The sequence below is a fragment of the Molothrus ater genome, chromosome 5, assembly GCF_012460135.2.
Source record: "Molothrus ater isolate BHLD 08-10-18 breed brown headed cowbird chromosome 5, BPBGC_Mater_1.1, whole genome shotgun sequence".
Taxonomy (NCBI): domain Eukaryota; kingdom Metazoa; phylum Chordata; class Aves; order Passeriformes; family Icteridae; genus Molothrus; species Molothrus ater.
Window position 1 is genome coordinate 60,992,203 of NC_050482.2, and position 14,620 is coordinate 61,006,822.

Genomic DNA, 14,620 nt, shown 5'->3' on the forward strand with positions numbered 1-14,620 from the left:
CTATGCACCAGGAGGGCTGTACACTTCTGTCAGCATAAGCATAGGAAAGGGTGACATGCCTTGACTGTGACACATATAGGTGAAATTAAATTCCAAAGGGATTTATATGGCAGGCCATGTTGTGGGATCTGAATATTGAGTCTGTGATACATAATTCCATGAGAGAATAAATGAACTCATAAATAGGGACATCATTAACATCATGACCTAAAGTAAAATTAAATGACCTAAAATGACCTAAAGTAAAATTAATGTAATTACAGTATGTAATTACATGTAAAAAATTACAGCAAAATATTACATGTAAAAAATGTAATATTACAGGTATGTAACCTGAACATGTACTTCCCAGAGGAAAAAAAAAATTAGTAGAAGTAAAATGACAGTGTATAAAATGCTACATTCATTTTACAGTCATAAGCCACAGGAAAGCTTAAACCTTACTAGCTTTGTCATTAATAAAATTGTAAACATTGTAATTTTTAATGGGCAAAGCATGGAAAATAAGCAACCTGAAACTATCTAAAGAAACACATCCCTCTGTGTTTTGATGGATGCTAAGATTGGCATGGGCTAATATTTAATGTTATTTCAAACAAAGAAGCTTGAATGTGCAGTCCTTTGTCCAGCAGAGCTGCAGGAAAAAAAAAAAAAAAAAAAAAGACCTGGATTTACAGTTCTGGTATTCCATAATTCAGACTTTGCTGAGTTGTAAAAATAATTATACCTCAAAAGTGCAAGTGTTGTTTCTTCCATCAGTAGCTTGTTTAGAGCCGCCAAGCAGCTTCAAGCAGAAAGTGTGCGTTTGGTGTGTCAAGAGTTTTTAAATCAGTTTTGTAATTCATTTGTGAGTTGTACTTGGTTTACTACAAAGCCCAGCAAATGTTACTTGAAAGGCAGGCAAAGGGTGGGTCTGTGCATGTGGATGTGGAGATGCTGCTGAAACTCTCAGACCATGTGCCTGTAGATGGGTCATCTTGGATCAAGAACCAGCTCAGTGTAAGTAAATTAATTCTAAAGGACATCTGTGTGTGTGGAAATTTTTACAGGCATCTCTCCTCTGATATTTTCACCATCCTAGATATTAAAATTATAACTGAAAATGCAATATCGAAAACAAGTCCAAGTTTTGGTTTGGTTTTTTTTTTTTTTTGACTGCTTAAAAAGGATTGACTCAACTTTGAGATGAAAATTTGAGCCAGATCTTACCTTACCCATCCAACAACAGTGGTTTGTTTCCCTGGAGTATTTATTTTTGTCTGGGAGTGAAGGTTTTATCTAGAGGAGGCTCAGATTGTCTTACACCTCTGAAGAAAAGACACAGTCAACCTGAACTTCAGTATCTTTAAGTTCTGGCTGGAAAAGTTTGTGAGAGGAGCACAAGAAAATACCTTTGACTAAATCTCTTCTCTCCAACATTGTCTTTCCTGCACAGAAACATGAGCTCTGCTGGCCCAGAAGGAAGGAAGAAGATGAGAGAATGTGAGGGCTTGATTGATTCTCTTGTGTATTATATCCAAGGAGCTATTGCAGACCATGAGCCCAATGACAAGGTACTCTTTGAGATGAAATGTGTTTTCCTAGAGGAAATTGCCAAGTGAACATTTTTCTGTTGTTGTTTAGAAACCAATGTTCAGAAACAGCTGTGATGCAATTGCAAAACTTCTTTCCAAGGCTTTTAAAACTGCCACCAAAGGTGAAAGTCCAGTAAGAATCTTTTTGAAGTATTTTTATCCTGCAATCAAAAAGAATAGTATAACTCAGCGCTGGGAAAACATTTTCAGAATATCTAGAGAGAAAGGTAGAAACTTCTGGGGTTTGTTGGGTGGGTTTTTTTGGTTGTTTTTTGTTTGGTTGTTTGTTTGTTTCTGTTTGGTTTTGGGTTTTGTTTTGGTGTTTTTTTTTAAGTGAGATAAAATCACAGCTTTCAGAAGTGCTGGAACACAAAAGAGTCAGATGTTGCCTTTTTGGTTGTCTCAAGGTGCTAGCTAGCTAGAAGCTTAAAAAATCAATCTGCTTACTCTCCTATATATTTAATGCTACATAACCCTTAGGAAATGAAGAACCCAAATCCCTTTGGGTGGCAGTGTGATTAAGGATCTTGCATCATTTAGAACAGAAGTAATTTTCCTAGGTTTTCTTAGAAAAAAAAAACTGCACTTTTTTTTCCTTGCTGCCTAAGCCTAAGGCAGTAACTGCAAGGACATGGACACCTCCAGGTGCCAGTTTCTCTCACTCTTCCTCCCTCCAGCGAGTGCAGGTGAACCCTGGACACAGATTCTGGGAGCAGAGGCTTGTCTTTCAGCTGGGTGAAGTTGGGTGAGAAGAGCAGCTGTCACTGACATTAGCTGCAGCCTGTAGGGCACCTCTGGTGGGCCTGCCATAGCTTGTGCTGTGTAGTGGTAATTACTGCACATTTATAGCTCTCTTCTAGGATTAGTTACTTGAGCTTGCCCATCTCCCTGTATCCAGTGCCATTAGCTTCAGGGAGAATCCTGCACATTACACGTGTGCCAGTAGCTCCCTGCTGCATTTTGTCTTAAAACCACTCATTCCTTTTTGGCTTTCAAAAGGGGAGCAACTGGTAACAAAAGCTCTTTGCCACTGGACTCATCACTCAGAAATTGTAGACCTGACCTTAGCCACGTTCAGGAAGGAATGTCTTATTTAAAAAAAGCATTCCACCACAGAAAAATGCTTCCTCCTTGGGGAAGATGAAAAGCTTTCCTCTTGCTGATGCTGTGGTGAGGTGTGTACATGATCATCTTTGCTCCTAAGCCCTTAAACATTTCTTGGCACATTTCTGTGTCGAGCAGCACTCGCCCAAACAATTCCCAGGCAGAGCTGAGGAATTCTGATGTCCCAGGACCATTTCCAACAGGCAGGCACCCCACTCCCAGTGCAGCCCCGAGTGCCAGCTGCCTGCTGGGCTCAGGAACATCCCAGGGCATGTTTCATTTCTCAGTGTAAGGCACTCTGGTGGATCACTGCCCTGAAGCCTGGCTCTTCCATGAGGCATTAGAAACTCTGCAGTCAGTTACTGAAGATCCACAAATCTCCTCCCATGTCTGTACATGTCCCTTCAACACTTGCCAAAGCTTTCAATTTTTCTTCTTTTGTTATTTTAGGCCACAGAGAACTGTGTGTGCATTCTACACAATCTTTCCTACCAGCTAGAGCTAGAGCTCCCTGAGAGCTATGCCCAGAGCATATATGTGCAAAGAAGAAACATTTCTAACAATGATAAAACACCAGGCTGTTTTGGAACACGGAGCAGAAAAGTAAAAGAGGTAAAGTACACGAGTAGTTACATCTCATTTGGTTAATAACTTGTAGCAAACTCTGAACAATAAGGCTGTAATCTAATAAACAGTCTGTTATTGATGTATCTGGTAGGGTGACACTTCCTTGCCCCAAAAATGCAAATTTCTTGATAGTCCTTCTTGATACAAATTCTCTCATTTAGCTTCTGCTGATTGCAATGGCATAACAAATGCTTTATTAGCTGAGGAATACTCACTGGATGGACTGGCCACTATCATTAAATACTGAAATTTTGCACATTATTATTTGAACTCAGAACTTGACAGTCTCCAAATAACCTGGTCACGCAGAGTTACAAAGTGGCTAGTACAGCTCGTGGTGCATTAAGCTACGGAGATCACTGTTTCTAAAGGCTTGATCTGTTGGCATGTTTAGAAGCAGCAGGACACCCCGCTTCCTGAGGAAAAGAGCAATCCCAAAGGTGTTGAGTCGCTCTGGCATTCTACGCTGATTAGGATATACCTCTCCTTAATAGCAAAGAGTACCAGAAACTACACCCAAGAAGCATCCCTGGGAGCTCTCCAGAACCTCACAGCTGGCACTGGACCAGTAAGTCAGCTTTTTTCTTTTTCTTTTCATTTAGTTCTTGATGTGAATGTGTAGAGTGCATCTGAGCTTAAATAAGCACTGACAAGTCACTGGCTCACTGACACGGCGAAGGAAAATGAAGAACATTGAAGGGAAAGTCATAACCAGCAGTGCAGCTTTTCCTTGCTTGGCAGATATGGGGTCTACTTCTTCTCCTTCTGTGTACAGCTCCACGTGTGGAGTTTGCTAATTCATCACACTATGAGGGATGAGCAGATGTTAAAAGCCCTAAAAATGTAATTATTGTGGAAGACAGTCCTGTGAGAGAGGAGTGCTCTGACACACCAGCAGATCACTTTTGTGTTGAAGAAACTAATGGTATCTGTCTGAGAGAGCACCTGGAAGAAAGAAGGCTTGCAACTTCTTTTTTATCACCTCCCTTTCTTGTTGCAACTCATTTGTAACTGGCTTAAAACTATTTGAAATATGCTTAAACTGGTGCAGAGAGCTGGCTGTGTGTGGCTTTTTTGAGGCTCTGCACTGGTGGCAATGACTCAAAATGCCTCTCCACAGATGCCATTGGCAGTGGCCCAGCACTGTTGTGCAAAGGGCAAATGGGCTCCTGAGTGTCCACAGCCATGCTGCACATCAGCCACCCTGCAACTCATTTGTAACTGGCTTAAAACTGTTTGAAATATGCTTAAACTGGTGCAGAGAGCTGCCTGTGTGTGTGGTTTTTTTGAGACTCTGCACTGGTGGCAGTGTCACCAAGTGTCCTTTCCACAGATGCCATTGGCAGTGGCCCACACTGTTGTGCAAAGGGCCAACAGGCTCCTGAGCACCCGCGCCGTGCTGCACGTCAGCCACCCTGCAACTCATATGTAACTCTGGTCTAAAACTATTTGAAATATGCTTAAACTGGTGCAGAGAGCTGGGTTTTTCTGAGGCTCTGCACTGGTTGCAATGAAACTGAAGTGCCTCTCCACAGTTGCCATTGGCAGTGGCCCAGACTGTTGTGCAAAAGGCAAGCAAGCTCCCGAGCATCCGCGCCATGCTGCACATCAGCCACCCTGCAACTCATATGTAACTGGCTTAAAACTGTCTGAAATATGCTTAACCTGGTGCAGAGAGCTGCCTTTTTTGAGGCTCTGCACTGGTGGCAATGACTCAAAGTGCCTCTCCATAGATGCCATTGGCAGTGGCCCGCACTGTTGTTCCAAAGGCAAGCGAGCTCCCGAGCATCCGTGCCATGCTGCACGTCAGCCACCCTGCAACTCATATGTAACTGGCTTAAAACTGTTTGAAATGTGCTTAAACTGGTGCAGAGATCTGGGTTTTTCTGAGGCTCTGCACTGGTGGCAATGAAACAGAAGTGCCTCTCCACAGTTGACATTGGCAGTGGCCCAGACTGTTGTGCAAAGGCAAGCGAGCTCCCGAGCATCCATGCCATGCTGCACATCAGCCACCCTGCAACTCATATGTAACTGGCTTAAAACTGTCTGAAATATGCTTAAACTGGTGCAGAGATCTGGCTTTTTTGAGGCTCTGCACTGGTGGCAATGACTCAAAGTGCCTCTCCACAGATGCCATTGGCAGTGGCCCGCACTGTTGTGCAAAGGGCCAACGGGCTCCCGAGCATCCGCGCCATGCTGCACGTCAGCCACCCCGCCGTGAAGAAGACAGCGGTCTCCCTGCTCAGGAACCTGTCTCGAAACCCCTCCCTGCAAAATGACATAGGTGAGCAAAAACTCAGAGCTTGCTCTGCTCTCTTCACATCAAAGTTTCCTGCTTTGAAAGAAAGAAATGCTTGAAAAACCCCTGATCTGTGAGTTTTGTAGATTTTTCACCAGATACTTGCAGTCACTGTATACAGGGCTTAAAATTAAGAGTTTTGCCTAAACAAGCTTTTCACTCTATTGGGTATTCCTCTTCAGATACTTCCACAAGTGTTACTTTCAAAAATACATAATTGAAGTAAATTCTACACAGATTTGGAGAGGGAGTTTTTCTTCTGCTCAAAATAGGGTAAAGGAAGGTGATTGCTAAGTTTTGTGCTGCCACAGCTGCATAATGCTTCGCAAGAAATCACAGAGCATCTCTAATTCTTCTAGCAAAGATCAGACTCCCTCTTATTAGACACAAGGCTTTAAAAGTTTGCAGCCCACACAGTTTTCCTGCTATTTTTTTTAATAATGGAAGCTATAAGATGCTATAGAAAAATAGTTAATTCTTTTAAATTATCTCATTTCTAAATAAAGCCATTTCTATTCTGAGTATTCTCATTTCAATCTATTGTGTATTTAAGACTTTCTCCCACTGACAGGATAAAATGTGTTCATATAATTTGTTGTTCTTTTTCATTTTCCCACCAAGGGAGAAAGGGGAAATTCCAGGTATAAAGATAGCTCATGGGACAGATTACCCTCCAGATCTGCAGAACAGTTTCTTGGGCCTTGTTTGAGCCTTAAAGAGCATTCCCTATTAATGAAAATCTTATAACATGTTGTTGGGCTGATTTCAAAGGGATAATCCATATGGTGTTAGCAATTACAGGTGGTGAATCCCCCTGAAAGAGAAGAAATTAAACTGATAAAAAGTTGTGACGTCATCAGGAAAAAATAATTTATGAGAATATGGGAAAGACAGAATAGCACAAAGCTTTGGGGGCAGGTGCTTCATCTTGCACATTCACAGTTGTTCTTTTTTTACTCATAATGGAGAGGACTGGGGGAATTTCAGGTGAACCTTTTCTCTATTAAAAGATGTTCTTTTTGATTGACTGAATGCATGTGTGAATTCAGGTCAAATTCCAAAAAGAAAAACTTTGGCCAAAGGAAAGCATTTGAGAGGGCACCCTGTTTTCTCTATTATAAGGGTCTAAATTTATCAAACAAAATGAACCTACATTTATCAAATTTATCAAGCAAAATGAACCTCCATATCAAATGGAGATAAATTTAATATAAAATATCTCTAGCAGGGAAGTGGCAGCCTGCAGCTGGCACATGCCTGGCTGTGGTATTTTCTGGGATCTCACCGTGGCAGTAAGGAAATTAATCTGACTCCATGTTCTTAGAAGGCCAATTTATTATTTTATGCACTTATATTATATTAAAGGATGCTATACTAAAACTACACTAAAGAACAGAGAAAGGATACAGAAGGCTTAACAAGATACTAATGAAAATCTTGTGACTGCTTCGAGTCCCAACACAGCTGGATGTGATTGGTCATTAAGTAAAAACAATTCACATGTTGTGTAAACAATCTCCAACCACATTCCGAAGCAGCAAAACACAGGAGCAGCAAAACACAGGAGAAGCAATCAGATAATTATTGTTTTCATTTTTCTCTGAGGCTTCTCAGCTTCCCAGGAGAAGAAATCCTGGCAAAGGGATTTTTCCAGAAAATATGACAGTGACACTTGGTGAGTTCAGTCCAGCACATGAGCTAATAATGGACTGTGTATGAGGCCAGGTACAGGCTGCCCATTGTAGTGTGGGTGCAGCTTCACCTGAATTTTGGGGATGTAATGCAGGTAGGAAGCGCCATGAGTGTGTGTGTGGTGGGAGCACAGAGCTCCCTGCTGAGGGAGAATGGGAGGAATAATGTAAATCTGCTCCTGTTAGTAATGGAATTGCTTGTCTCTCTCCCACCCTGCAGCCAGAGAAGTCCTGCCTGACCTGGTGTCAGCCCTGCCCGAGTGTGTGCCAGGCAGTGAGGTTGCCTGTGAAACCACAGCATCCATCTGCTACACCCTGTTCAACCTGACCCAGGGCAGCTCGCACAACGCCCGGCTGCTGCTCAGCGCCCACGGCCTGCCCAAGGTCATTGCCATCAGCATCAACGACAGGTGAGGGCTCCATAATCCCTAAGGTCATTGCCATCAGCATCAACTACAGGTAAGGGCTCCACAAGGTCATCGCCACCAGCATCAACGACAGGTGAGGGCTCCATAATCCCTAAGGTCATTGCCATCAGCATCAACGACAGGTGAGGGCTCCATAATCCCCAAGGTCATTGCCATCGGCATCAACTACAGGTAAGGGCTCCACAAGGTCATTGCCATCAGCATCAATGACAGGTAAGAGCTCCACAAGCCTCAAGGTCATTGCCATCAGCATCAAGGACAGGTAAGAGCTCCACAAGGTCATTGCCATCAGCATCAACAATAGGTAAGGGCTCCACAAGCCTCAGGGTCATTGCCACCAGCATCAGTGACCTGATGGTTCCACAAGGTCATTGCCATCAGCATCAACGATAGGTAAGGGCTCCACAAGCCTCACTCTATCCCCAGGAAAAAAGAAACTGCAACCTCTGCCACTCTGGGGAAGAAAAGCTTCATCTCAAGGTACAGGGCAGCCCAAACAAGGGATGTGAATAGAATTGCACTGATTGGGAAATACAGAAAGATGTCTTAGGACAACTCTCCCATCCATAGCTAAAGTCACCAGGTTCTGGCATTTTAAATGGTCCTCATTTAAAGCATTAAAATAACTATATAATATTAAAGCATTTAATATTATATAAATTAATATAATTAAATTTATATAATTTAGGCATATAAAATAACTAATAATATTAAAGCATTTTAAAAAACTCCTCAGAATATAACTGCACCACATTATCTGTATTCTGATATATATGTAGTGACTGATCAGCAGATCTCATCTGTACCCAAAATGTCTTTCCTGTCCATTGTTATACAGCCCTGATAAACTTTAGCAATAAAGTGCAGGGATACATTTTATAGAACCTATAGATCTGCACTTAAAAATAACATATTGGCATTTTAGAGAACAGATTCAAAATTTAATCGTTCTTTAATATGTAAACAAATGCAATCAACATTTACTCCAAAGACAATTAATGTTTTAAAAATATGAGTAACTATTCCATTTGCCTTGCTCTCTCTTGGCAAAATGAAAAGGAAATCAATCTCAGTAAAAGAGGCCTCATGAGGACCTGAATAGTTTAAATCCTGTCTAACTAACAAGAGATTTTTACCTACTGGAAAGATTTTTTCAGATGGTTGTTGTGCTGAGGTTATTTTCCTCAGCTGAAATTGCACAATATGATAGCTGCTGTAAGGTGTAGGCTACAGAGCACTTGATTTCTCCCTAAATCTGAAGAATGAGGGGAGCAGGGAGGCATGTTTCATTTGTTTCAGTAATAAGGACAGCCTGAAAGATGCTACAATTCCTAAAGGGTGGCAAACCAGCACTTAGGAGTAAAGAGAGATTAAAAAAATGCTATGAGGTTATGTTTGCTGAGGTCTGTACACGCACCATGATTATGATGTGGGAATTTCAATATGTTTTATCATTCTTTTTGCAAAATGGCAGCAATATGTTCAGCAAAGCCAGCAGAGCTGCTTCAGTCCTCCTCTACTCCCTGTGGTTACACACCGATCTCCACAGTGCCTACAAAAAGGTAAGCACAAAGAAAAATAATCTGTTCCTTCAGGCCTAGAACACTTTCATTTGTCCTCTGGGGCCCTTAGCACTCCTGCACATTTAAGAATCGACCTATGATAGGATTCAAGTGGTCCCTGAATTTGGTTTTCTTATTTACTTGTGCATAAGTAATGCATGGCCTTCATTTTTGCTCCTCTGTGTTCATGTTCTCTCCCTCTGTGGTTTTATACCCACTGACAGAGCTTGTGAAAAGCTTTGCTGCTCCTGCCAGGAGTGTCAGGTGGTGGGAAGTGATGCAGAGTGGAGGTGATGCCCATGCACACTGGCTGAACCAGCCTGGCACAGAGGAACCACGGTGGCAGCAAAGCCAAGGGCAGGGCAGGCAGCTCCCTGCCCTAAAAGCAGAGCAGCTCTGTTCTCCTCGTTGTTTGCACAGCCTGCTAGCCCAGGTTATAGTCACACAAAACCTAGGGCCTGGGAAAGGTGTTGGCAAACATTTACTGCCATAGTCAGGTCAAACAAAAAATGGCCAGCATGAGTCTGCCACAAACCAGTTGGGTTTTTTAAAGCTCTCTCTCTGCTTTTTCAACCCTCAGCTGAGTCAACTTCCACCTATCAACCTTCACCCTGCATCTCAAACTGATTCTAATCCTTGTGTGTTTGCTGTTCAGAATTTGTCACTTCAAATTCCCTATAACCTAAAACTGTCCCAAGTTCTCAAGCAAGCTGATAGCATTTGTTATTCAGCTGTTTCTCTTTGTATTTTGTTGTTGTTGTTGTTGTTGTTGTTGAAAATTGCTACAAGAAACTTTCTTAGCATAAACTTTAACAGTGTTGCATCACACCTAGCAGGAATGGCCCCACAAGCCAGAAATCTGTGTTCCAGAATAAGGCTATTGTGCCATATAAATTCCTAACTAGTTGTCTCTGGTTTTTTACAACTGCATTCCTGAATTTACCATACAATAAATTTACCATACTATCAGCAATATCCCTGATGGCATGAATTTTATGAATTTACTGATAGTTTAGGAAAGTCTATAGGACACATTTGTCAGAGTTGATTTTCCAAAATGCTGATTATTTGCTCTTCCTATGCAAATCAGGTCCCCTAGAGACAGCAGGTATGGCATTGAAAACTTCAGAACCACCTAATGTCCAGACATTTTTGAAACTTTAGTCTAATAAGCCACAGAAATCACTTTATCGAACGAAATTGATAAAATCCTGAGTCATTTTGGCATTGCCCTGAGTCATTTTGGCATTGCCCTGTGTTCCTTGTTCTGACAGGGTTAATCTCAGCTAGGTTAATCTCAGCTAGGTTGATCTCAGCCTGGTTAATCTTAGCTATTAGTCAAAAGTTAGGAGTCTGTAGAGCTGAGGTGGAAGAACAGGCTCCTGGTACAGTCAGTGGAGGGAGGTCAGCAATTCCAATTATCCTCTCATCTATCCTGGACTAAACGAGCCTGTTCAGTCTCTGTGACTGCTCAGGACTCTGCCTAGACCCCTGCCATGGCTCCTTATCTAGCTTTCAGGCAGCTGGAGCCACCCTTCCCTTGCAGAATCAGCACTGAAGATAATGAACTGTTCTGTTTCTTCCATTCCAAAGGCTGACTTCAAGAAGGCAGATTTCATCAACAGCAGGACCACAAAAGCCTACAATTCACTGAAAGATTGAGTCAGAGCACAACACCAGGAAAAGAGATCCTACAGCAGCCAGTGTAACCATCTTCACAGGGCTGGTGTCACCACCGTGATCCACAAAGTATCTCAGAGAAAAAAAAGGAGCTGATTTGCTATAAGGACTAGAGTGGCCAGAGTGGCTTTTTTGAGTTTTTAATCCTCATCACCTCGTTGTCACTGACAACATCAATACCAGTATATCAACATCGATACAAATGTCAGTACAAGAATAACCAAAGATGGATTCTCCAGGATGTCTGAGGTGAAGTTTCATCCAGGTTTACCACGAGTCAGAGCTCCAGATGACTGCCTTTGTTCTATACAGAGGAGTTTGAAATGCTGGCGGGCAGCAAATTCTTTTCAGACTGTTTTATACCAAAAGTTTTCTACAGTGGGTAAGCATCAAGTGCACTGCTCAGAATTTAGTCGTTTTTCACTCTTTTGTTTCTTCACACAGCTGAATAAGAATCTCCAGACTCTATGAGTATGCACAAGAAGCTGTTTCACTACATGAATTATAAAAGCACCAATGAAGTTAAAATTACTATTTTTGTACTGCTTGTTTTCATGGGCTCACTGATTCTTAAGCCTCTTTCCTTTGAGATTTCATCAGCAACAGCAGCAAAACTGATTTTACATAGATCTTACCATCCCTTGCTCCTCTCATCCTCCCTCACATGGCTGTTGCATTTTACAACTGTGTCCAGAAAGGATTTTAACTAGAACCACTAAGTTTAAGGCACTGTGTTTCAGACACTTTGGGCTGAAATCAAGCTCATCATTCTTTGCTAGTTGGTGGAGAAATTATTTGTGGGTGTTTCAGTGATTGTTTTAAGAAAATTGCAATTTCAAAACAATTCTATTGATTATATATAATAAAGGGAGTGGAGTCTTGCCTTTATTTTTGAAGTAACAGACACACACAAGGGGCTGGGCTCTGTGCTGGTTAAGGAATTCATGATCCTGCTTCATATTCTCTTACTTGAAATGATCATCCTCCCTACAGCAATTACATGCAATGTGATAACTTTGGGACTATGCCTGCACAAGTGGGAATAGGTAATAGGAGGGAAAAAAATTCCTGAGGACCTGAAGGCTCAGGTTTTCATTACATGATGCTCAAGATGGTAAAGAAGCACTTAAAAAAAACCCCATCTGCTACATTTAGTAAGTCAGATTTTTCTCAAAAAAAAACCACAAACCCAGGGGTTAGACTGTCCATTAAACCAGCAGGAAATTCTTATATAAATAAGAATTTATTTCTGCTGAGTTATCAGCAGATGTGATCTGGCATTGCTCTTCTGAAATCAGGGGAGATGAGCTACCTTTATGGCAATGGGTATTTTCTCATGTGTATTTTCAAGCCCTGCTGCTCCAAGAGAGCCCATCCAGTGCCCTCACTGCTGAACTTGTCCAGAAGGAGATGCAAAATCCTTGGAGTAGGGACCTCGCAGGGGAGGTCACCAGCCCTCTTCATTTCAACACTCCTGGCTAAAGGTCTGGCTCCTACCAGACATTTAGAACCAGTGGGTTGTACCACTGCACCGTGTCCAAACATATTTCTGGATATCTTGGAGCTCAATTCTGCTGGCAGATGCCCACAGCTCTCCAAGAGTCCCAGAAAGTCCCACACGTGCACACAGGACAGACAGAATGTGCCCTGGGGAGGGAAGCAAACAACGCTGCTTTCCTGTCACTGATCCTTTTCAGAGGGCTCTTAGTCCTCCACATTTGCTCTGAATAACTCAAATCAAATGCACTCCAGTAGGAGGTTTTAAAAATACTATTATTTTTTTGTAGGATGTCATATTCAAAATACTGCAGGTCCAAAAACAACACGGGGAAAGGGAACTTACAGCACCACATGTTGAGGGAATTGTTTTTATAACTTTTTCAAATATGATAGAAAACAGACAATTAAAATCCAACTTTCTCTTCTAGCTTGTTAACCCAAGTAACTCTGCTTGTGCCATGAAAGAATGAATACCAGCAAACCTGGACAAGTCTCCTTTTATGGCCGAAAAGAAGTGGTAGGCAAAATTAATACAGAAAGAGTAAACCTGAATACACAGTAGCATAGGAATGAAGAATTGCAGTCTAAAAGATCAAGAAGGGAGCTTTTAGAAATGCTCCCTTTAGTCTTATTAAACTCACATGCTACTTAAGAAACAAAACAAGCAATGGTGTTGGGTACTTTTAAATACATGTGTACCTCTCAATAAGATGTCCTTAAAAAAGAAAGGCAGCAGTTTTGGGTTGTTTCCATTGATGCAGTGATTTTAAAGGTCTTTTTCAACCAAAATGAATCTATGATAGTGCCCCTTTAAAATCAAAGCAGTGTTCAAAAGTCACAAAGAATTATCTCAGTCCTGGCAGCAACACGCGAAACATGAGACACGCCTTATTACAACTGATCTCCCACTTGTATGCAATCAAAAACATTTCAGCAGGGCTCCAAAGAAAACAAAGCAGAGAAATAATAAAGTGCTCTCTCTAATGCAAAAAGTCTGTCTTTGGTCTTTTTGTTATTAGTGAACCTACTTGGCTGGGATGCAGCAAATGTATTTTTAAGCCTTAGCCCTTCCTTCAAAAGGGCAAACTCATTTTTCAATAAAATCTAGGTATGGAGACTTAGACTTTCCTGTAACAGCACATTATTACTGAAGGCAAGCTGTGTAATGCTCCTGTTGGCATCAGAGGCCTCCTGAAAATAATTCCTTTGTCCAGTTTTGCTGACCTGTCAAACCACCCACAATCTGCTGTTTTCACCTCTCTTTAACTGGTATTTTCCAGTAAACTTCACCATGGGCCACTGGAGATCTCAAAAATAATTAAGTCAGCCTCACCATAGTCTTGGACCCGAAGAACATTCCCACTTGCTCTGTTCCTGAGAGGAGATTGGAAACCTGGCATTTAAACATGCTGAGCAGTGCCCAAAGAGTTTTTGGCTGAAAAAGGAACTTACCCCAGGTCCTCTTTGTCTTGTGTCCTAACCACAACCCAGTACAACCACCTTTCACAGAACTGTTTTAGTAGAAACTCTTAAATAGTACAGATAATTTTGGAGTAGATTATAGACATTACCAGAGAATTAATCATTCCTTTCCTCATTTCATCCTTCCACCTTATTTTCTACTATCACTGCTCCTAAACATAAGTACTTTTTCTTTTCCCTCCTTTCCTAAATAGAATTAATGTAAAATAATTCTAGAATTATGTAAAATAATTATTTTTTAGAATTATGTAAATTATTTTCTAGAACTATGTAAAAATAATTCTAGAATTATGTAAAATAATTGCATTCTATTGTGCATGGGCACAGGGGTTTGGGTTACTTGTCTTTTTTGTGGGGTTTTTCTTTGGAGAAAGTACATGCTATCTATTGAGAGAGGTTCAACCTCCCCTTGTGGGCCCATAAAAGAACTGAAATGAGCTGGCAGCACCAAAAGCCCCAGCCCTCCCTGGCTCCTGTTTAGCCTGGCAATCCCTGCTCCAGAGGCAGCCCATGGAAGCTGGGGGCAGTCAGGCTGCCTGTTTGGTTGGATTTTTGCTTGTTACCGTGCTCAGCCCTTAGGTTCCAGCCTGACAGGAGCATCAGCATTTTCCCAGCTTTAGTTTTCAGGGCCAAAAAGCCCAAGAGTGTCTCTTCACAACCCTCCTGGGGGATG

General features: G+C 41.7%; 1 protein-coding gene across 1 annotated transcript in view; it reads left to right on the forward strand.

The window, feature by feature from the left end:
* PKP2 (plakophilin 2) overlaps positions 1 to 13,457 on the forward strand; it is a 41,096-nt gene extending 27,639 nt beyond the window's left edge. Inside the window, 7 exon segments of the mRNA XM_036400201.1 lie at positions 1,436 to 1,553; positions 3,129 to 3,290; positions 3,700 to 3,873; positions 5,436 to 5,589; positions 7,516 to 7,705; positions 9,198 to 9,285; positions 10,879 to 13,457. Of these exon segments, the coding sequence (XP_036256094.1) occupies positions 1,436 to 1,553; positions 3,129 to 3,290; positions 3,700 to 3,873; positions 5,436 to 5,589; positions 7,516 to 7,705; positions 9,198 to 9,285; positions 10,879 to 10,947 (955 nt within the window). The 3' untranslated portion in view covers positions 10,948 to 13,457.
* Positions 13,458 to 14,620: the final 1,163 nt, after the last annotated feature.